The sequence below is a fragment of the Aythya ferina genome (genome assembly GCF_964211825.1).
Source record: "Aythya ferina genome assembly, chromosome: 2".
NCBI classification, from domain to species: domain Eukaryota; kingdom Metazoa; phylum Chordata; class Aves; order Anseriformes; family Anatidae; genus Aythya; species Aythya ferina.
In genome coordinates this window covers 14,892,918-14,917,388 of record NC_140297.1, presented here as the reverse complement: position 1 = coordinate 14,917,388, position 24,471 = coordinate 14,892,918, and the positions used below count along the sequence as shown (strand labels likewise).

Here is a 24,471-nt window from a genome sequence, read left to right as displayed (position 1 = left end):
AATATCAGCTTCTCTTCTACTCTTTCTACAAAACTTCTGTTCCTCTTATTTTTCTCAGAAATAGCAACAACAACATAAAAGCCTAAATAAGCTCTCTAAATGCCTTATATCCACCCTTTTCTTACGGTATTCATGGAAATGCATGACCTCACAGACTATTTCTATTCCAGTATATTTCATTTCAGAAATCATACTGACTTAAACCTATTTTGCTATTCTCATTGAAGTGTTTTACAGCTCTGCATTTAATGATTATTTCTCTGCACAACAGTAAGACACACGAAAATCTTAGCAGGGCATCAACATTCCTACACACTGTGAATCCAGATTGCTCACAAGAAGTGAAACGCAGCTGTAAGTTAGAGCTTTGTCTTTTAGAAAACGATCAGCTCTCCTGCAGCTGCCCGGTTAGGTACCTCAAGTAACTACGACGTAATAGCCTGTGACATCTTCTGCTGTAAAAATACTTCAAGTTACATTAATTCTCTTCCAAGAAATACATTCCTATTCCTGTTTTTAAAAAGGATTTTCAAAAAAAGACTCAGCTTTAAAAACAATCTAGAGGCAAAGCATCTGTAACCTGTATCAATATACCAGTGCTATCAGCAGCAAATTAAATCCCCAAGGAACATTTCCAACAGATAATGAAACAAATGCCATTAGTGGAGCTTTTCATCTAACAGATCCTTCACTTCTGAAGACAGTATTTATTTACCGTACTTTGTTAGGGACTAACACGTTGACTAGTTAGTAGTCTTCAATTATCACATCAGGTGGAGGAAAAAATCCTATTTCTAAATGAGCTAAAACTGAAATTGACTTTGAATCTCTGAACTGTCAACAAATTCTTCTATGAAAAGGCTTGCTTTACAGAGATTATAAAGTAGGTGTCATCCTTGACACTTGCATTCTATATTCATACTCCAGGCCTGGAAGAGAAACGCTGCAGAGCGCCAGGAAGGATCTTGGAGGGCTCAGCTGTCATGCTGCATGCCTCCCTCACTTGCTTTGCAGTCAGATACGGTACTGTAGATGTCAAAGGTTCTCTATTTAAACTCACTGACAAGCAAAGGAAGAATACTGGGAGAATATGTTAGCAGCTACTATGAACTTGTCTCTAGTATCAGGTCATCCCGACACTTATTTCAGGATGTTAGAAACAAAAGCTCTGATTCTATCCAAATTAAAAAAACATACAATATACCCTCGTCAGATTTACAAGTTCAAGATTTACTATGGGAAAATCCGGTGTTAAGAGTACATGCAACAAAGAGCTGCTTTCTGTCAGAATGACAAACTAGAAAGCCACATACGATTATGTTAATCTCTCGTTTCAGATCTCTCTCGCACAATTGCATACCACCGCTTTCTGTGTTTCGTGTAAAAGTCACAGAGTTTACTAACCATTTAATGAAGCTACATTCCTTAAATCCCTGACAGATTATGTGAGGTTGTTCGGATTAGAAAAAAGAATTTGCCTTTCCACTGCCCCCTGCCCCAGTTATATTTTAGTCATCAACATCTGTACCACGGGGTGTTTGGGGATGCGGGCAATGAAACACAAATCTCCTCCAAGCAACTGATTACCCCATGCAGAAGGAAACAACAGGAAAGAGAAAAAGTGTGGAGAGGAAGAAAGGAGAATCGCTTGCCTTTCCGAAAAGAAAAGCTATTTTCAATCAAGCTTATCTCTTTCTGTCCCTTATTTACTTTTAATTGGAAAGAAGGAAGTAAAGAATATGAAAATACTTTGAAAGACACTTGCAAGAGTCCTGGGTAATTGTCTGCATCAAAGATGACAATTTGCTGCATGGCTGATTTCATTTGAAAGGCTTTACTGACTGTGCATCCCAGGGGCTGCCTGAAACTTTGAAAATGGATCAGGACAAAGCAGCCCAGAGCAGCGCAGAGCAAGGTGTCATTAGCAGTATTCAGCTTGCAGCCAGGATGAGGACTACACTCCTTCCCCAGAAAAATTAAAACCCAGCACACTTAGACCTTGCATTTAGGCTTTCAGTGGGTTGCACACACTTTTTCTAGCTGGTAGAAGAGGGGAAGCAGATGTGGACTTAATGATAGTTGTGCCAGCTGGCACAGAGAGTAGTAGCAGGCAAAAAACAGAGCACAAATGGCCCCAAATTCCATTTACCTGAGCAACGACCCAGCTCAACTTTTTTGATGAAATTTTTAGCATAAGTACCACAAGCTGTCTGCAATGTTCTCAGATGAGTATTAGCAAATCCAGGTGCAATTCAGTGTACAAGCAACAATCTTTGAAGTTTAAGATGATACAACAGACAGGTGCTTAAGCAATAATCTCTTCCTCTATGTTCTAAGACTCAAGATTTATGGTATTTTGTGCCAAAAGCAGAGCACTTAAAAAAAAAAAAAAAAAAGTCTAACTTGCAGAGTTTATTCCCATGTTTTCTATCAAGTTCATGTATCAAAAAGTGTTATTCACCAATAGAAAGTCCTATTAGCCATGCTTCCACACAAAATACCATTATTGCTGCTTCTTAAGTAATTGCATGATGAAAATCAGACCACTGACTTTATCTGGTTCAAGGTATTTGCCAGTCTTCTTGATTGGGATATAATTCAACAGTATTTTACACAAGTCAGAAACCTTTTTGCCATGTGTCTGCTTAAAAATCTGAAGGTTGTTATTAAACTTTCTGAATGTTGTTATTGAAGGGACATATTCTCAGCACCTTGGAAGCAGCTGTGTGGGAAAAAGGGGGGAAAAAGACAACAGTGTATCTGATTTCAGCTAAACAAGGTTGTAAAATAAATTATCTATTTCCTCTCACAGAACTGGAATAAACAACGCTACAAGGCTCCCAGTAATCATTTTAAATGTAATTTTAGGATTAGATTTTAATGGTAATCTGACATATTACATTTGCATTCACTATTCAGTGCATTGATTTACTCACCTGGATGCTACAATAATCAAGAGAGGAATTGAAGATTAGTCACCATACGTCACAGATTTACATTTCTATCAACCTGACAGGCCAGATCTTGAAATATACAGTCTCCAGTACTAAAAACACCTATGCATATGTTTAATGTTAAATATATTGTCTTGTTCCATAAACTTCAACACCCCGTGCTTATCTTCCCCATTGACAAGCTATGTTTCTGTGGACTGAGGTTTTAATTCCTACAGTAGAAAATGTATTTATTTCTTGTTACATACTTATCCACAGTTACTTCAAAGTATATTACATCCTTCTCATTAGCAAACTCCAAAAATAATGAAAATATTTTCTAAATTCAACTAGAGGTTAAGACACAATAGGTATATCCCCACATCTTTCATTCTCCTCAGCAGTTCCCCACAAAAACTCAAACATACCGTTTGTATTTTCAAACCCATTTTTATCTCATTGTATTGATATATATCAATTTGTTTCAGCATGCTTTTGTTATCACGCAGTGACTGTCCCTCCAATATTATTTTACCATGACATGACTTGTTGCTACTTCTCTTCTTCCTTTTGGAAACCCAAAGCTGCCTTTCTGCTCTCTTTTTTCTTAACATCTTAGTAGTTCAGTTTCTCTAAACATGTTATTCCTCAGACACAGCCTTTCCCGAGACTGAGCACTTTGCCAGACATAATTTTTCAATCACAAAACTCTCCATTGAGAGTCCTCCTATACAAAATCCCCAGTAAGATTGTGGCCATCTACTTCCCTGCAAACAAAATAAATTCCAAAACATTAGTGGAACAATCATAGTGATGTCACTGTGTTACTAAGTCATGATTCTGGGCTATCAGAGAGAATATTATACGTGGTTTGGGGAAGCTGGGGAAAGATGTAGAGCTGCCACTTCTTCCATCTATGACACATTATTTCATCAGGCTAGTCAACCATCTAAAGACTTCATCCAAGCTTGTACACTGTGAATAAGCAGGGAGGAAGTATAAGGATCTCAGGCAATCAGCTGCACCACAGCAGAGCATCATTTCATGCACAGCTACAAGTAAGAATAATCTCAAATCTTACATACTGACAGTCCCCACTTTCATAAATTAAAATATCCTCTATTGACAGGGGCAGGAGGAGGGAAAAGTAAGCAGCATACACAATTTTCTGTCTCAGGAGAGGAACATCACAGAATCCCACAACATAGAAGCCCATCAAATTAATGCATCCCTACCAGCACTAATTATAGGTGCACTGTTTGAAACTACGGAGCCTCTTGCTTAACGCAGTACTACAATGACTTATTTATCAACTGGATGGTTTTGTCAGGTTCATTTAATCAGGAAGAAAAATCTCTACAGAAATAAACAAAATCACACTCAGAAATGAGTAAACGTATTTTAGCTTCCAGTTGGAGATGCATAAAGATTTTTATAATCTTCTGATGTCAAAACATACATCCATTCAAGCCTTCTTAGCAGCAAGACACAAAAACTAGCAGAACTTTCTATCAGCTTCCCCAAAATTATTTGCTCAGCTGTCAGTGGCCATCCAGGCACCCCTTGAATGTCAGCAGTGGAGAAGGTGGAACTGCACAGCCTCTCCCCGTTATGTGATTAAAGACAGAGAATATAACACATAATCCCACTGCAGGGATAAGACAGACAGGGGGATGATGCAACTGCTCAGGTAAAACAAATATGTTCTGGTGTAAGCAAGCTCTGCAGCACCCACAAGCAGCACCAAAGCTGATCTGTCAGCATCTCCCCAGAGAGATCAATATTTTTGTTCAACATTTTTCTAGGTTTACTTATACCCTATATTTATCTGTGAGCTGAAAGAGAGACCATTAAGCCAAATGTCAAATTTATAAATATTATTCTCTTCTGCTCTCAAATGTCAATTTGGAAAAAGAAATACACACATACTCAGACAGATTTATTTCACTGAGAGAAGGGTGAACTTCCAGACTGTCTGCAGCCCAGTGTGAGCAAAGGTCCTCAGGAAACAAGGGGAGCTTGGTGTGTCAGAGCACTGTGTTTTACAGCTCTCGCTCACGGTTACATCAAGCTTCTCTGCTCTGTTTGATGAAAGCAGTAAAACAATGCGAGTACTTAAAAGATTTACTTATGATTTTAACCTGTTATCTGAATCATCCTGGGATTTCTTGGAAATGATGACTAGATGCTGAAGGATAAATGTAACCTAGGATCCCCTTGTGGGAGTTCTCATCTCACGGTACAGTTTAATGAAGATCCCAGTACCAAATCCTAAGATTTTAACTGAAGGCAAGGAGACTTATTTTTATACATTACATAGACTCGGCTTCAGAAGCTGTCAGTTTGCATACAGGCAGTAAAAAGCCCCTTGGCTAAATACAGGCATCGAATAAAGTGTCAGTTAACAGTAATTTCACCCCGCAAGTGTTCTTGCCCATACAACTTAATGAAGAAAGATTGTTTTACGATAAGAGCAATGAAAAGGAGGAAAGAAAGAAAAAGGAGAAAAGAAAAAGACCTACAAAGAAATGACAGTGTTGCAAAGAACCCAAACAGCCAATTACGCTTTGATCATGGCTTGAATTTCAAGTGTTACTGTCATCATTATTTTCCACTGCACCACTTCTTTCCCTGATTACTCGGTGTCTATGATGTATGTTGGATATACAGCAAAAACAAAGCATGGTATAGGCAGAAGCACTAGCTTATCTTTCAGCCATAATAAAGCCTCTCTCTCAAACATTATTGAGATGCCTGTCAACAAAGCAAATCTGAGCACTGAGTGGAAATGAGGCATAACATTTAATTCCTTCAATCAGCATTTTCCTGTTTGCCAGGAGCACCTCTCCTGGGTGGGCTGACAAGGTGCAAGCTAATTTAAAGATCCAGGAGAAGTCAAACTGCATCCGGATAGCACTGCTCCCACGTTAATTAAGAGGAGACTGAAAAGTAAAGTTCACTCAAAAATGGTACTGAGGGAAAAGATAACTCAAGGAAACATTGACTGTTAGGAAGCGCAGACAACAAAGTGATCATCAGACCTTCTTATCAGTAAAATTATAGTTTTCAGATTAAAGATTTAAGAAGTGTTATATCAAACATACAGACAAGGTTACTTCATATTTTGCTGGGAGTGTCTGATTAAAAATTGTACTAATTGCCGTTTTCACATTAATTTCCATTCAGAGCTTTCAGAGCTACACTGGAACACCAGACACGAAGCTCTAACACCAGAGGGAAGAAAGCAGATGACAAGGTCTGGACTGACCTGGCTCTCCAAAACAAGAAGCCTTCCCTGTTTGGAGGGGACTCTCTGCAAGTCAGTTCTTTGTCTCTGTACTAACACTTGCAAGATGAAGCAGCTCCTTCACAGGTCCTCTGGGCACGAGGAGCATTATACAGGGGGAACCCAAAGACTAAGGAGCTGCCCAGCTTTCTAGATGCTGTGCAATACCTTCTGACTGAACTGTCTCACCAAATAGCACTCATGTTACTGCTACTTACACACCGCAGAATTTATCATGTATAATTTCCCTCAATTTTGCCTGTCATTTATATTGTGATAGCCATTTATACCAGAAATCTTAAAGTCCTAAAACAAAGCTACAGAAAAATGGCAAAGACTACAGAAAAGAACCAGTTGGCATTTTGCATCCATAACCTTCTCCTCTCCCCTTGAGCAGGGTGCAGCCCTGTGCTGGGCTTCAATTCAGGCAGGCAAGCACCCAGAAAACGAAGGTAGCCCCATAGGACATTCATATGATCAGGCTGAGGTACTCTCCTCCTACTGAAGTGTGGGGCTATCTTTTATGACACTTGTGGTACTGTTGTATATGCTGCCTAACAACCTGATATGATTTTGTTTCTTTTCTAAATAAATTTTCTAACTATTATTTTCAAACTTTTTAAATCCAAAGTTAACTAGTTTTGTAATGTCATTCTGACAGAACAACTCTCAAGAACCTCAGCAGGTACAACCAAAGTTCAATCACAGGATAAAGATGATAACAGGTTTTAAGTAAATTGAAGCTCCACTTAAAAGTTTTCAGAGTAGAATCACTGTTAGTAAAGCTTTAAAATAATACCGGTATCTCACTTCAAAATTAAATAGTGAATCACTGCATACATAAAAGAAATCAAACACTTCCATATTATTTTTTCTTGGAAGTATATTTATTTACTTTAGCTAGTTAAAATAAAGACTGATTTTCTTACTCTCTCACCCCTTCCCACAAGTGTTCAAAGGTGTTTGTCATGTTTCACCATTTACCCAGAACAGCAGGGTGTTCCTCAGCAGTCTGCTCCTTTCAGATCCCTTACGTCTGCTGGAGAGACGACTGTCTCCCTTCAAAAAATTCAGTAGTTGGTAAAAATCAGATCTTACACTGACCCCTTCTCCAGAGTGTGGGTTCACAGAGCACCCAATCTTATTTAGATCCTGATTTCCTTGACACAAGCCTGCTGCTTTGCATTCTCAAACTGATGTATTTCTTTCGCATCTTATCTCCATAACACCAAACAGCTTAACAGTAAAGCAAAAATACCCACACATTTAGTAACACGTAAGCTTTGGGTAAAAGATTAGGAACAGCACAGGTTAAGAAGTAAAAAAAAAAAAAAGTACAAAAAATTTTGATCTGTTGAGGGATATGTGCACTACTTAGACATCACCAATTACTCTTTTACAGACCAGGCAGCTTGAATACTTAAAACACATTTTTCCTTTGCAGTCCCTTTAGCCCTATATCCAACAGCTTTTCTTCCATTCTGAGCTGCTTTCCTTTCATGACACTTTTCATAAACTCAGAAACTGAGAGATATGCCTAAATAAGTCGTGCATGTGTTTTTCTAGAAAAATATGGCCTCAGGAAACAGTTAAAATATAAAGGCTTCACCTAAAAGACAAAGCTGCATTTTATAATTCATTCTCATATTTGATTGCAAAGGACCTACCTGAACATGTCTCCTAAGCCCTTCAGCATTCCTTTCTTTGCCTTAATTTTATCCTTCTCTTTATCTCGATCTTTCTTCTTTTCTTTTCCAGCCTTTTTTCTGTCACCTTTATCTTGGCTTCCATTCATCTGTCTCTCCAACGAGTGGGATGGCTGGTCACTTGCTGTAGACACAGATTCTCTACCAGATCTTGAGCTTTCCTCTGTGTCTTCCTCCACTGAAAGTACAAATTAAGAAACATCAATGGGATAACAACAAAAAATAAAGGCAGTTTTTTGGCATATTACATAATTTATTTGCAAGCAGGTTATATGGACAAAAATAAAATAATCCCATTCTTTTCCAAAATCAGTATCTGATGATTTGGGTTTCTCCTGGAATGCCCCTGTGTGCTATTACATGCAATCTTAAAGACAAGGAATTCACCTCTGCAGAACACTCTGAAAATTTGATTCGTGCTTTGTGGGTATTCTGAATAACATATAGATTAATAGGGAGGATTATTAAAGTGATGTAAATTGGACTCTTTTGTTTCACCATCTAAATCAGTTGAAGAAAGCTTCAGAAATGTCTGCAAGAAACAGCAGCAGTGCAGCATACCCTGTCAGGAAATTCTTAGTAATACTCCCATAAAAATATGAAAGTCATTAAGGACTGTTAACCCTCAATAGAAGCCTTAATAGACTTTTTCTTCTGCTACAAATACTATAATGGTTTTCTTGCACTACTTCATTTCCTGGAGAAGTATAAAGCATGTCATGCATCATGGCTTTTGTTCTTCCATAGCAGTAGTACTCCTTGCGATGGAGCAGCTTGGGAGGCTCAGGTGGGGAGATTCCACCAAGCGCAACAAGCAAAACCTTTTAAGAGCCCCTAACGTGATTCTTCTCTGTTTCTAATCCAAGAACAAGACCCAGAGAATCCTAGAGTATACCCAAGGTCAAATTTAAACAGACTACATGTATTGCAGAAAGCCTGAAACAGAAACGACCAAAAGAAACAATCCAATCAGAAATTGAAAACTCCCCCAGTAGTTTAGTAAGAAAGAAATAAAACATGTCAAGCACAGGAGTTAGAATACTGCAGCCTTTCTGACTTAGCTTAGAGTCAAGCTGTGATCACCCAGGAGCTTTAAAATGTTCTATCATCACCTTAAAAGCAGGACTACACCATCTTCCAACAGACAGCATAAAGCAGCAATTAGAATCACAGGTGCATACTTTGTAGTGTTTCCTGTAGCTCTAAGAGGCTCCAAACAACTTTTGGCAGTAGAGGTTGGAAAATAAAGTTTTGCTTTATTTTTTTTCAAATATAGGGTATTGGAAATAAACTTTTTTTTTTTTTTTTTTAATAGCCAAAAGGATTTGGAAATTGCCATGACATAGAGGGGAAAAAAAAAATAAATCACTTTTTAATTTAGCATATGTTTACATATTATTATTACTCCTACTAGTACTATTATTTGTAGACCTCAGTGACTCCTCTACAGCCAATGAAAGTGTGTGATTTTTAAGAAATTTGTCATACATAGAGTACTGTAGAATATAAATTTGTTTTTCTTAGTCATCTTTCATATTCACCTTACCAGTAATTCACTGAACCTGAAAAGTCTACAAATCACTAGCTGAAAGCCACTCAATATTCTATCTTCTCTCTCTCAGATACTCACCCAGAAAATAGTGTTTATACTCTAATATTATAATACACAGACCTGTCCAATAGACTTAATACTTGCTCAGTGAGTATCCCAAGATTTCTATAAATATTCTCCAACCCTGGAAGATCACATAAATATATTTCAGGAAAAACATACCATATCAGATAAATATCAACATTAATAACTGTTTTTGAATCTCAGCTCTGAATTCCATACTCTAAATTACAAATCACCAGCAAGGGGAAAAAAGAAAAAGAAAAAGAAAAAGAAAAAAAGAAAAAGAAAAAGAAAAAGAAAAAGAAAAAGAAAAAGAAAAAGAAAAAGAAAAAGAAAAAGAAAAAGAAAAAGAAAAAGAAAAAAGAAAAAGAAAAAGAAAAAGAAAAAGAAAAAGAAAAAGAAAAAGAAAAAGAAAAAGAAAAAGAAAAAGAAAAAGAAAAAGAAAAAGAAAAAGAAAAAGAAAAAGAAAAAGAAAAAGAAAAAGAAAAAGAAAAAGAAAAAGAAAAAGAAAAAGAAAAAGAAAAAGAAAAAGAAAAAGAAAAAAAATGGTCCCCAAAATTCTTATTCATTTATCCTCAGGACTGCTATCAATTAAGTAGATGACACAACTTCTCGATTGTAGGCACTGATTTAATGTTTGGATAATTTTATTTTAGAAAATGAATACGCATTTCCTATACATCTGTGTACTAGCTGTACTTGCATTTTTTTGGTGAAAGTGTTGTTTAGACAAAGTTTGGGATGATATTTAATTATTATTAAGAGTATTGGAAAACCACTTTGGAATAGAGATGCTAATTTTTTGCATGTTAATTTATAGCTACAATCTGTTCCCATTAAACCAAATAGACATTTAAATGATTGTACTTGCAAATGATTATAATTAGTAAAATAAAAAATTAAAAATTAGAAATCTGGCAAATTCTGAAGTCAAATGTTTACTTGGTACTTCATTTCCAGAATTTCTAGAATTTTAAAGATGAACATATTTTGTCCTATGGTTGTTCATATTCATATGACAACACGTTATTTTACTCCTAAATATGTATTAAGTGTATTGTGCTATGCTGAGTTGCTGAACAACTTGTCATAACAATGCCTCGTCTTATTGTTTTGCATATTCTGTGGAAATAATATTGCCTTCTTTCCACAGTTGTGCTACAATAAATATTTGTCTATCACACACATTTTGCTCGCAGTTAATTCCATAGCTTAGAACAAGTCATGTGAACTACATGTAGGACGCCTGTTCTCTCAAAATAAACACTGGTGACTCTACTGGAGTAAATAGATTTCCAGTTTTCTTAAAAAGGCATGACACGAAGAAACTTGTTTCACTTTTATGCAGAACAGTCATTCTGCAATTAACATACACCTAATTACTAGTGTTTAGAACAAATGCAAAGGCTGCTCAATTAAAAATTCAAGCCCAGGCTACAAATGAAACTTCTAATTTCTGCTAAGTTGAAGTAATGACATTAGGTTGCCACAAGACGCAGAATGCATTTGCTTTGGTGCTGTTATTTCCTTTCTTCTTTTCCTGCAGACTCCTATTCCCCCCTCCTCCCTATGCAGGATGCTGAAGCCAAAAAAAAAAATTGGAGTATACTTTAAACATCAATTAAAGCTGAAAACTAGCGTCATTTCATGAACCACACTGTACTGAAGAGATCTACACAAACAGGTATTATGAAGCTATCCTCCTAATTAGGCCATAAAATGGAAAAGATGCACATGAGGAATCAAAGCTACTTAATGTGAAGCTATTTTGCCACTAAGCTTCCAGGCCTCTTATTGTGATATTTAATACAGCCGTAGATTCTAGCAATTAAGATTCAGCAAAAGATTAGAAAGCTTTGCCGATCTCTCCCAATCCAAATGCCCTGTTCTCATTCAAGTCACTAAAGATAAACATTTTGCTTTCAGTCAGCTATTTCGAGTATTAAGGAGGAAAAAAGAAGAGAAAAAAAAAAGAAAAGAGAATCAGGCAAAAATGATCTGTAAAAGCTAAACACCCACACCTTTCCACAAATATTACTTCTTTACAGAGATTAAAATTCATACCCATCTTCTCAAATACTTCTTAAAATGTTGTCCTGGAACTGGACACAGTGATCTGATTTTCATCCTGCATCTAGTAATTTAATAACATCTTTTTCCAAGGACAGCAAATACATTCATAGGAGAGTTAGCCCCTCTGCTACATATGCTACCTGTATTTATATGGCTTTCTTATATTGGGTGATGACATGTTAAGAATTATTCTATAAAATGTACTGCAGTGCTGTTATTTGCTGCTCCAAAGAGGGTCAATGTCTGGAAGAAGAAAGCACTCAGCACTGAAACATTTGGAGAAATACTTGGGAAAAATATCAAGTAAAGCAAATGAATCCAACCTCAAGGGCATCAGCAAATTGACCACCAACATGTTTGCCTGGGTTTTATAATGCCAGAAAGCCACATTTTAATTTCAAACAATTACGGAATAATTAAATGCAATTTAAAAAAAAAACAAAAAAAAACTTATGCCATGTCATTATGGCAGCAGTGAGACATTAGCCACTTTAGTACCAGATTGTTAAATCAACTTCTATGTATTCAAAGGTGTCCAGGCTTTTTCCAGCTGAAGACATCACTTGGCAAATTCTCTGGAATCTGAAGCCACATATAATTTACACAAAGTGGAGGAGACTGCACAAACACAGAAATGTTCTGAAAAAGACAGACCTCAGTACTGTAGACCTAGTATTTTGAGCTGATCCCAGGCCCCACATGGCTGGGGCAGCTCTTAAGCTCCACGTTCACCATCAGAAGCAAAAACCTAGAGAGCCTTCTGTGCCATTCCTGGGAATGAGCTGTGTCCAGCCAACATCCTGCATTTGCTTTACAACTTGTCTGCTTCTATTACCCTGGCAGTCCAAGTTTCTGGATTACTATTTAGATGTTTTATTGTAATATATGGAAGCTATTAAAACGCATGCAACTCCAACAGAATGTGCGGTACTATTCATATACCTAGGTCACACTTTGTCCAGCCCTTCTGTACCATATGGGATTTGAGAACAACCTCACTCTGGCTCTCCCAAGATGGCTCTTGGTCCATCAATGCCAGAATTCTTCATCCACGAGGAAATGAGGACAAAGACTCACCCCATGGCATTTCACTTTCAGCCAGACGGTTTTGTCTGGTTTCCACTACTCCCATGCAAAGGATACAAAGGCCATCAGACAGTTCCTTTCCACTCTATGCATTGTATCCATAAGCTCAAAACCTCTTGCAGTAATCTCATAAACCTATACTCACCTAGAAAGTCTTTCTTGATAAGTTTTGCTGTCATGTGTAACTTCTGGATAAGCCCTAGATATTTAATGCCTCAAAACAGGATATTACTCAGTTGGCTCACAACAAACAAGACCCTTTAGAAAAATGCTGTCTTGTGTCCCAGAAGACCACAGGCATGAAGTTTGGGATAATGATCATGATCACTACGCATTTTCTCATACCTGTTCTTCTACTGGCCAGGAATAGATTGACAGCCAACATCACCATAACCAGCATTTAGCCTCACTGCTGCGTGAAATTGCTAGGTGCTGTGAGAGGGAAGCAGAATTCTGTCCATAACTACCTTTGAGAAAAGTGACTGGCAAAATGACCTCCCTTTCAGTCTCAGAACACTTTTAGAAACAGACATATTAAAAGAAAAACAACAGAAGAGTTTTAAAAAATAAAAGAGTGACTACACAAGTAGCTTACAACAGAACATTATAGAATGACACTTCTGAGAAAGATTTTCTGAAAGTAAAAAAATTTTAAAAAGAGAGTGAAAAATCTCTTTTCAAGCTTTTTCTGTTAGTATTCAGGCTAAATATTTTACCATTTCAGCTTTCCAAATATCTTATTCATTCATAAACTACTAACTAGCTGCAGGTAGACTGAAAAAAAAAAAAAAAAAAAAAAGCTGGTGGTGTGTGACAAGTCGAAACTAGTACAACATGAAGGTTAAAAATCCAATAATTTTAATACAACCCCTGATTGAGGTAATTTACCATTCACACTATTTTCATTCAATATGAGTTGTCATTTTACCAGCCCATTCTTACATAGTTCAATAATGATAAGGTTAGCTTTGAAGTGATTCTTTTATGTTAATGACATTCTCCACATGTTGGGTCATACTTCGGGTTAAAGAACTGAAAATGTAAATGAATGCCCATTAGGGTGGGTAATAGCTGATCATTAACTTTATATTTTATTAGATCTGCCAGCCTTACTCATTCTAATTAAAGGACAGTGATTTCTTTTTTTTCCCCCAGACACTACAAATGTACCCTTTCTAAGTTAGATGCACATATTTTTGTAACATGAATTCAGTGGTTTTTTTTCTTTCTGCGTAAAATGTTTCTAATTTACATCAGTAAATTAATTAGCTGTCTTAGAGAAAATTTTCATAGTAAGTAATTTAAGTAAACATAATCCTAATAATCTTATTTCCTTGTTTTAGGAAGGAAGGAAGCTGCAGAGTGTTGCAATCTGCTAATGCATATGAAGGGCAAAAGCCTGAACAAAGCCATTAAGAGAAGTTAGTTCTATTCTTTTAAAACCCTAGGATAATCTTCTATCACTTTTAATCACCTTCTAAAGGATTAACTTATATTGTTAACATTCTTTATGTATAACAATAGTTTACTTACGAGTTTCCATGCCTTCATCATCATCATCTGCTACAGGTTTATCATACGATTTGTCTATGGCAGCTCTGAAGCTTTCATTGCAGCCTCGTCCTCGGATAATTCGTGGGCGTGGGCGGTGGAAGGGAATATCACCATTCAGAGTCACCTCAGCAACTGCTGTCTGCAGGCTTTCTAATGAGCTGGATTTCTTCAGACCTAATGAAGGCCCCACATCTCTGGTTGGGGAACCTTAGTGATTTAGGGAAGAAAAAAAAAGTAATTAGAATTAGTGTAGAGAACTGCATGCTTGATTATGCATATCCATTGTGAAAGTCTTTGGGGACACGCTTAACATTATTCACATCATCTCTCAATAATCTGTAGGGAATTCTCTGCAGATTTGTTGGTCTCAGAAGTGAATGAGTATGTCAAGTTATAGTCAACGAAACCGACAATGTTAGTAATGTCTGGCTTTTCAAATTCGTGAAAAGATACCAACATCTCTTACTATTATTTTACCAATTTGAATGATAAAGTAATCATGGGGCTTTAAAAACACAGCTCATGAAAACAACAGAGATACATATCTAACTGCATCAGACAAAGCTATTAATTATTTTTTGTTTAGAGATGAAAATTTCATCTGTACTAGCAACTGAGAGCATATTCTGGGCACGAATCCTATTGTGTTTAGAGTAACATTCTTGCAAAGTACCCCAACTTCTGGCTTCAAGGTTTCATGTTGTTCTGGCTTCATGTTGTTTGGTTTTAATTGAGTTTTAAAGACTCGCATCAAAATGCTAACTATTTCATAATGAAATACTTCTGAGAAATATCAGTTGACTTGCTGGGATTTTGTGAATTTGTTTTAAAAAAAAAAATCTGTGGAAAGGACCCAATTAGCCAGGCAATACCAGCTACCCAGCTGGAAAAGAAACACATTCCTGGCAGTGACCAGGTTGGTGCTTGGGCAGCCCTACAGCTGGGGCTGAGGGCAGCTCTTATCACTGCTGCACGCTCAGAGGAGTGCCAAGAAAGCCCTAGCCAGTGTTCTGCAAAACTTCTTCCCCATCCAGACTTGTCTTCTTGGCTTTGTGGACTAAATGTCTAGCTTCTGTTTTTAGATACACACACTCACAGTGCTGACAATTGCACAGTTGGATCTCACAGTTAAAATGGAGAGAGATCTATCAGGCAATAAACTGATAAATAAAAATTTTCTGTGTTTATTTAGAGTGATTTTGTTCAGAAGTGAAGAATAGTCCTGGCCAGCTCTTCTATAGGATTTGTGGCTTGAGAGATAGAAGAGGCATGATCATCCCAGCCAGATTTCCTGAAGTTATGAGATCAGAGCCCTCACCCAGAATATAGAAAATCTCCTATTTTCTTGACCTGAAGGGAGCTGAGCAGAGAAGGGTGCTGTGGCACCACAGCAGGCCCTGGGGGTGGGTAGTTAGTCACCACCCTCATCTTACAGAGGTACAGAAAGATCAAGGGACTTGTTCAAAGCCAGACACCTCCAGGAGACAGAGCCAAGCACTGAACAGGGCCACCAAACCAATAAACAACCTGCTTATAAGCAAGGTCTGGTGGGAATGATGCAAAAAACGAGTTATCCTTTTAAAGTATTTATATCAGAATAATATAAAGCTCTGGAATTGATTCCTGTTATGGCAGATGTTAGGAGGGAGGAGAGACAGTATCTGTCACACTTCTGTGACACAGTTATGTGAAGTTACATTAAATGGGGAAGGGGGAGGAGGAATAGCACTAATAACAGTTTCTCTCATCAGTCAGTTTTGGGTGGTGCGGGATGGAAGCTGGAAGAGGGGTCCGGGACCTGCAGAAAGGCAGCATGGCAAGTCCTCACATGTTTTTTGCTAGCTTGGTGTTAGGTAGAGCAAGGTGACAAATGCTGTCATTTTCCACTCATCTATTAAGAGTCTGAACATCTAAGTTAAAATAAAATCCCTTAGATCAAATAGATTCAAGAAGCAGCTGTCAAAGAATTCCCTGTAGCTGCCCTACTTTTGAGATGAATTTGTAAACAGAAACAAAACAACAATCCTTTTTCACAGGTCTGGAGAATTGCTGCAGTTTCATTCCCCCAGAGGTCTGGGGTCCTGCTGTTTTCACCCTCAGCTGGAAACAAACACACCCCACCAAATTCAGAATTTTACCTTGATGAACTCGCATCTCACAGAAGAAGCCACCCTCTCGCCCACTGCCCCTGTTTGTGAGGGTCATGAGGATAGCTGGGGGCACAGAGCAGCTGCTGGGGTGAGCAAGAGCAGGCAGCTGGGACAAGGATGTTTGATGGCTTCCCAGCTGTGCAAACAAACTGCAGTCCAGGTTCCCCCAAGTTTCGAACATGGCCCGAAGTCTAATGCAAGTATTTTCATAGAACACTATACCAAGTGAAAGAGTTTCAACTTGGGCAATGCCCTAGAAGCTGTCCACTTTCTAACATACGTCACAAATTGCTGGTCCCTCACTAAAGCCTGCAGTACACAACAAATAAGATTTTGGTTTTTTGCTTTTTGGGACTGTGTTTTGATAAAAACAATCCACAAGACAGAAAAGAAAAATGAATGCAACATTTTGAAGGGGAAAAAAAAAAAAGAAGAAGAAGAGAAGAGACAGGACAATCCTATATGAACCAGCTGTTTGACAGATTCAATTTCATATACAAAGGGAAAGGGTATCCTCTTACATGGCAACTTACTGTAAACTCCCTTATTCCAGATTCTGCTTTGCAACCTTCTAAATGAAATGCTCGTATATCTTTTCCTAATTACTGAGTGGCTCTTTTTGTAAACAGTAATTATAAAGCAAGCATTTATATGCCCATTTATGTTCATACAGAACATTAAAAAAAAATCCATTTCCTGCTACCCAATACAGATCTTTGTGAGAACAATATTTATGTAAGTTGTGCTTTCCCAAAGGAAAAGCTAGATGGGATATGACCTAATGTTCCTCCAGTACTGTAAAACTAATAACAGATTACAGAAATGATACGAATATTTATTGAACTTGGGTGGTCATGAACACAAATGTGGACAGGTTGCAGAATTTGAAAGAGGAAAATGTCATTACACAAGCAGTTTAAGCACTGTGATCGTAAAGCTATGTGTATTTCAATACCTTCACCAGCTTCTATGGCCACTTCATAGCAAGTTTGCTATTTTCAAAATAAATGGTTAAGCCTCCCTGTAAATTGAGTGAGTTCAGAATTTATTACTAGAATTCACTAGCCAGAAAGTGAGCTGTTTATTCATAATCCATTGAGAAACTGCAAACTTTCTTTAAGATGCATTTTGTTTAAAATTTATGAGTCACATCAAAACCTTGTATTCTAAATACAAAAATGTCAGCATTTTCTTCTAGACTTTACAGTGCTGGTGGTAATCATCAGAAATGTTATCTGCTGAGTTCTATTTTGACAGCAGAATTTGAAACAGAAAAATAAAAAGAAAGAAAAAAAAAACACATCTACCTAAACCATCTTCATATGACTGAGGGATGAAAGGGGTTCTTTTATCATTTTTTAAAATTTGAAGTTAATCAAAATTTTCCATTCCAACAATTTTATTAACAAATAATCCGCCCTTTGAGGTGGATTCAGCCATCTGCAACACAGAAGCACCCCATCCGTAAATCCTACCGCGTGCGCAGCCTCCCTGCACGCTGCTTACACGTCCATCCACGCTGCTCTCCTCTGTGTGCCATACACCCAGATCCACCTCTCACAGGCTCTGTGCCATGCTCACGCCATCCCAAGCCCCTGCCCACCAGGCATGCACCGCCACCCTTGTGTCTCAGCTGGCCAGTCCCTGGGGATAATGCCAAGCCTTGCTCTCCAGACCATGCAGCACCCTCTGCTCATGCACGACCTACGGGCGTTGCATGCATCGGCTCTCATGTGGCACAGGCACCTCAGGGCTTCACCGCACACACAGATCCAATGAGACATCTAATACTCACAGACCACATTAAACCTACGTGATGCTCCCTGCTCCAAGCCCCCTTTTTTTCCCGTGGCACTGACTCTGTTTAACAACTCACGATGCTCCCACCTCTCTAATCTTACGTTAAGTATTTATAAGGTGCCACAAGTCTGCATGGGCGAATTGCAAAGGCAAAAAGTCTGGTGTTAAAGGACGTAGGAGGCTTCCTTTGGTGACTATTTTTAAAAGCTATAAAAGTATTTTTTTAGTGCTATAAAAGCACTTCCCTTTAAATGGTTTTAAATGATGCTTTTGTTTCTTTCTGAAACATTATTTTTACTAACTCTTAGGTTAAATGCTACCAGTGACGTCAAAAACTTCCCTCTATTTGATTAAAGCAGTTTTGCAAAGGCACAAAGTCTACTTTTAAGCACTTTCTTAAAGGACATTAGTCTATTTTTGAATTTACTAACATCTGCTACATTAGATTTGATAAATTCTTCTATTTCTGGTTCAATTCATATGAAAAGAGTAACATTTTTTGCTGGAAGGGGGGCAGGGGAAGACTAGAACAAGTAACTGCATCAAAAGTATTTCAGCTTTGTTTCCATTTAATAAAAGTTTACTTTAAAAGCACCCTGTAAAAATAAATAATTTAAATACATCTTCTGTGTTGGATTTGCTTGTTGGTTTTGCTTGTTTGTTTTGCTGTTGTTTGGCTTGAAAGAGTGTTTTGGCCTTTCCTCACTGTGGACATGGAAAAAAGAAAAAACCAACCTGCTAGCATGCCTGGGACTCAATAAATGAGCCACGCTCAATTGCTACTGAATATACTTCTAACCTCTAGAATGAACTATAAACACTGCAAGGATTAGGCACTTCAAGTGAACTACAGAAAGAAAAATAATTAAAAATCTATTATAGTTACTAGGGCTGGTGAGTTCTACGCTCTCCTTTTCAGCTAATACTATTAAATCCAACTTTGACTGCAACAGTGTTTGTTTTTATTTTTCTTTAAAGTAAATATATGCTGAATTTGTCTGGCTTCTACAGTTCATCAAATAATAGTTCACCACACATTTGATGTATTTTTTTTCTTGTACCAGATGATTTTTCAGCCAAATTGCAGTAAGTGGTTTGTTTAAAAACCACATCCATCTTCAGTAATGGGAGAAATGCAATGTTTACATACTAAACCTGGTTAAAAGCACACAAAATAAATAAGAAAAAGTATAGTCAAAGGTGTGGTGTGGGTTTTTTTTCCATTTTTTCCAGCCACTGAGCTTGCTGTGCACAAAATATGTAACTGCTTAGTCCAGATGGTTACGGTCACGCTCGTTCACCCAAGTTGTCTGACGTGTCTCTTTTTGGAATTTAATCCAGGTGTCACACATATAGAAAAACTATACTCTGTTGATACCACCAAAAGCACTTTTAAACCTAAGCATCATATTTTGCTAAAACACAGGATTTACATCATTGTTATCACATCCCATTCCAATAAGCAGGCTAATAATTAAATGAAGAATTATTTACAAGTAATTTGTGTTTGATCTGTAAGTTCTTTTTCTGTGAATAGTGCTCATGGTGAAGGCAGTTCCCAAGCTCTGTTTCTTACCATAACCATTAACACAATTCATACATTCTGATGGCCCTAATCTTTCAAAACATTCAATATTATTTTTTTTATTCATACTCAATTTGTAAGGTTGCAAGTTTATGACCATATTCTACAACATTTTAAGAGCTTGAAGTTTTATCTGTTTTAATAAAAAATATAATGCAGTCAATTGATTAGTTACAGCTTCTCAATGTTCCTACTCATGTTGTAAAGTGTCGTTAAACAGAGATGCAGTTGTGAATTATTAATCATAAATTCTGCGTGGAATGCCCTGCTCCCCAAATCATGCTAAAATAAATAATATTGTCAGGTTTAAAAGGTGAATTGTTCCTAATTAGAGCTAAGTAATGTTATGGTGTCCTCTGGATCTAGCCTAATTAAAACAGCATTCCAAAGGTCAAAAGCTAACTTGTATTAATAAATCATAAAGGCTAATAATTGCAGCTGGTGCATTATTTTAATTACTAATAAAAAATATGCTTTGAAAGCTATTTCTCATTATCATTGTGTGAAGTGTTACAATCTATCGTATGTGGAAAATATTCTATTTACATATTCTTTTGTTCTGTTACACTGCTCTGGTTTCAGTTCCAAAAGCAAATCGAGTTGCACTAATATTCCTCAGTTCAACTCACAACATCTATCTGATGACCACTCAAGGCAAAGACAGCAATTTTGGAATTAAAGGAATTATTTTCAAGCACTGTGTTAGCAGTGTAAGCCAAACATTTGACTCTTCTACATTCCTCTGAGTTTGAAGCGAGGAGAAGATTTTCCAAGATTTCGTTGAAAGGACAAAAATCAAGACAACTGTGAATATTTATGAGTTCAAAGTGTAGAAACAGGTGTCTACCTACAGCCAGATATATATGACCTGCTTGAATATACCACCCTAGATACTTATCTCTATAGAGAATTTTCTTTTTCTCTATGACTTGATTATTCACAATAGAGAGCAGCCATGCAAGTACTGGAATATTCATGTTTTCATGCAATTTGATTGGCAGTTCTGTAATTGTGGTAAGCTGCTTTGACCAAGGTTTCTATAGCAACAGCCTTACTGTCAATTCTTACCTGTTTTCTGGTCATCCATTGTACTGAGCTTAGTCTCGTCAGCTACTGTTAAAAGGTAAATGTATAACGGTTAGCCCAGTTAGTGCCCATGCCCCACATGCATCCAACATTCCTTTTTTTTTTTTTTTCTGTATTTTTTTTCAAGTTAGGGGGGCCTTAGCAATGTCATCCTTCATGCATATAAACTGTAACAGTAAGCAAACATTCTGGATAGAAATGGCAGCAAACAAGTAACCTTCATGCAATGTCAGTCGTGTTCACATCACAGGCAGGTACAATATGTTATTTACACGTTAGCACATCGCAACTAGTCAAGACAAGTCAATGCCACCAACCTTACTGTCCTCTGAAGAAGTTGGTGAATTAGGGATTGCAGGTAAGATACTGACAATTATTGTAAAGGAGCAAATCTGATTATATTTTATTATTCTGAGTATGGATTTTTGTGTTTAAGCAATTAAAACTCACTGTTTAAGGTTACTAGATTCTGTACTTCAGAATCTAAATTCAATACAGAAAAATAGATGGGCTGGTTAGCATTTGCTTCCTCTCAGTTGTTTTACCAGTTAAAATGATCACAGTTGATGGCCTGTCTCAGTTGCTCCTAGTTTCAGGGCTTCTGATATAAATATAAAACTTAGGTCTCAACCAGAAGTCAGACTACCTTGATTTTCTAATTCTGAACGATTTCTACAAAAAAAAAAAAAACACTTTGCATCTTTAATATCTTAATCAAAATCCACCTATAAAATAAAAGCTACTAAGGGTCTTTAAGGCTAATTGAATTATAATCATGAACTGAGAATAATTCTATGCACCCATAACCACAGCATGGTACATTTTTACACAGTTTTTCTACATGGATTTTTAAATGCACTTTTCACCTCTATTTTAATGAATATATTCAATATTTACATATAGCTGTATATCCAGAGGGTTCTGATATTTAAATGTATGGACATTTACAAGTGGTAAGAACAATACACAGGCCACTTGGACATTCATGTTAAGAATACTTTACTTCACACCAGTAGACCTTATGCACAGTATTACTGCACATAAATAATGTGTTTGAAATTAGAAAATCTATATACTTACAACATGAAAATCAGGTTCAAAGAAAACAATTGAAAAAATATCACTCACTACCTAGATCCATGCTTTTGGATTTTCGTGTTTTAACAAACTCCAACTGACTGGCATCTGAAAATTGCTTTGTACGCTTTTCTGACATGCTCTGGCGTCCAAAACCCTCTCGCTGGAAGGCAAGCACTGGATCAACATCTGGACTAAGAGTGCTGTAGGAAGGGAGAAAAATCATGTGAACATTTATCAAGATCACGCAACCTTTCACTCTGCAGAGAAAAGCATTTATTTAGCATGTGACTTCAACCAACAATAAAGTACACATTTTTAAATAAACCAATGCAAGTAGTCAGTTACACACACAATGAATTTGTTTCACTGCATCAAGCAATTCCAGTTTAAAAGAATAAAAAAATTCACTCACGAGCTTTAATGAAAGATGTACATATCTCGTGTAAACTATACATATACTATCAGAATATATGACCTCAACACAGGAATAATTTGAGGGAGAATAAAAAAATCCATTTTCTTAATGAGAAACCAGTATATTCTCTTAATACCAACTTATCATATTTTTCTTCATCACAAAATATTTTTTGTAAAGCATACACAGAATCTGTCCTGCCTGAAGCCCCCAGAGACTTCCCAAAGTTCTTAATTTAAGGACTGCCTATTAAAATTCTATAGCATTTCCTGGTTTTAACTTGGCTATGATAGACAAACATATTTTTACTTAGTACTCCACTAAAGAGCAAGTATTCACCACAATGGTTTCATCATTAAGTTGGACTCAGATTTGGTCTCTTCTGCAGGTTTCTTGCATGACCTTGGCTTCAGAAGCTTTCTGAAGACAGATTTAATAATGTCGGTCTGATGTTGGTAGAATCATGAATGCAAGAACACAGGCAAAATGAGTTTGGTGTGCAAGCTAAACCCTAGGCTTGGAATGTGTCACCGTGGCCACACCACAGAGAAAGGGAGAGAGAGGGAGAGAAGGAGAGAGAAAGAGAAGCAATTAAATGACCACTGTAAGATCACTTACTGCAAATAGAAAGAAAATTCACACAAGGGTCTTCTGACTCCCAAAAAAGGGAAAACTGTTAATAAGAGCCTGAAGGCAAGCCCAAAGATTTAGATTTCTACTTAAGTTGACAGAAGGAGAAATCTAAAGCATAAATTACTGAGAAAAACAAACAAACAACAGGAAAAAATAAAAATAAAGTACTTTGCACCACCATTATCTATCCAGTAGGGAAAAAGTCCTCAAAATTCCTCTTTCAATTGTTGTACTTCATGATAAAAAAGCTGAATATCTTGTCACTGAGATCTCTAAGCATGTCTCTCTACATGTCATTCAAAATATTGTATACCTACATGCTACTATGCAGTATATTTCAAAATAATTATTTTCCATTTTAAGGGCCAGTTAAAATTCACATTTTATACCTAGTGAGAAACAGGAAAAGTTTCTGCAGAAATGAACTTACACTTTTAAATTATGTAATGTGAACATGCTTATGCATGCCACATACTGTAATTTATAGAAGCATCTTTGATCGAGAAACACCTGGGTACTAGGCACAACAATGAAGAGAGCTAAGGAAATGTGTCCAGAGGCATCGAGTCCTATAAATGATGAAAATCACTATCTGCATTACTAGGCAGTGTAGAAGAAATTCAGTCTAGTAGTGGCAGATTTACAAATAATAAGATACGTGCATGTGACAAGCATGTAATACTTAAATAAGAGCAGAATCAGAACTTTTTATGAATAAAGTCAATGTCAAGTGCCTTTTGACTTTAATATTTCTGGCTCAGGCTCATAATGTTTTACATTTAATTGCAGCAACTATTTCAGAGATGTCTGCATAGTTTAGCAAGGTTTTGAAGCATATGCTTAAAAGCTCTGATGAATCAGAGCCTGAACGAAAAAAAAACACTATTTAGTCCTTGCATTCACATCCACAAAACAGGGAAAAAATGATCTCCACACTACCAAAAGGTAAAATGGATGTAGTCAATACATCCTTCTAGCATTTTCAGCAGTGCAACTTGTAGATGAATATGAACCACCTAAGTTTGAAAACAATCTCTGAGTGACCCAACTCAACACCTTTTGTAATCAGATCATAAATGGCTTTCCCAAGGCCACACAGGAGTTTCTGGCTCTCTACTAGTCAGCACAGTCTCTGAAAGCTCGAAAAATGTGGTTTTACTAAGTGAAAATTTTCTCTAGCAACATCCGTTAATGCAGCTCACGTTAGTTAAGGATGACCAGCTCCATCCTGCCGAACAAAATGTATCAATGTGGCACTTCCTTCAAAAGGGGTGAATTTCTAACACTATTTGTTTTGGCTGCATGCTCCGTTTTTCATATGAGCTTGCTTTGATCAGCATACATAAAGCTTCTAATAAAGCTGAATATCATTTTCATGTAAATACAGCCTGCATGCATATATTCATTTGAAGTCCTGAGAACACACTGAAACTCCAAAGTTAAACAAAACTTGGAAAGGGCATTCTCAT

At 37.0% G+C, this 24,471-nt stretch overlaps 1 protein-coding gene across 11 annotated transcripts in view; it reads right to left on the bottom strand.

Moving 5' to 3' along the window:
• Positions 1–24,471, bottom strand: part of PARD3 (par-3 family cell polarity regulator) — a 445,907-nt gene that overhangs the window by 134,750 nt on the left and 286,686 nt on the right. For 7 of the 11 annotated variants that reach the window (XM_084507950.1, XM_084507957.1, XM_084507952.1 and 4 more), the window contains 4 exons: positions 22,003–22,154; positions 20,857–20,901; positions 14,233–14,460; positions 7,887–8,103 (listed from right to left, as the gene is read on the bottom strand). In XM_084507950.1, coding sequence (XP_084364076.1) covers positions 7,887–8,103; positions 14,233–14,460; positions 20,857–20,901; positions 22,003–22,154 — 642 coding nt within the window. The remainder of the gene's footprint in view (positions 1–7,886; positions 8,104–14,232; positions 14,461–20,856; positions 20,902–22,002; positions 22,155–24,471) is intronic. The other 4 variants (XM_084507958.1, XM_084507953.1, XM_084507951.1 and 1 more) reach the window with 3 other exon arrangements.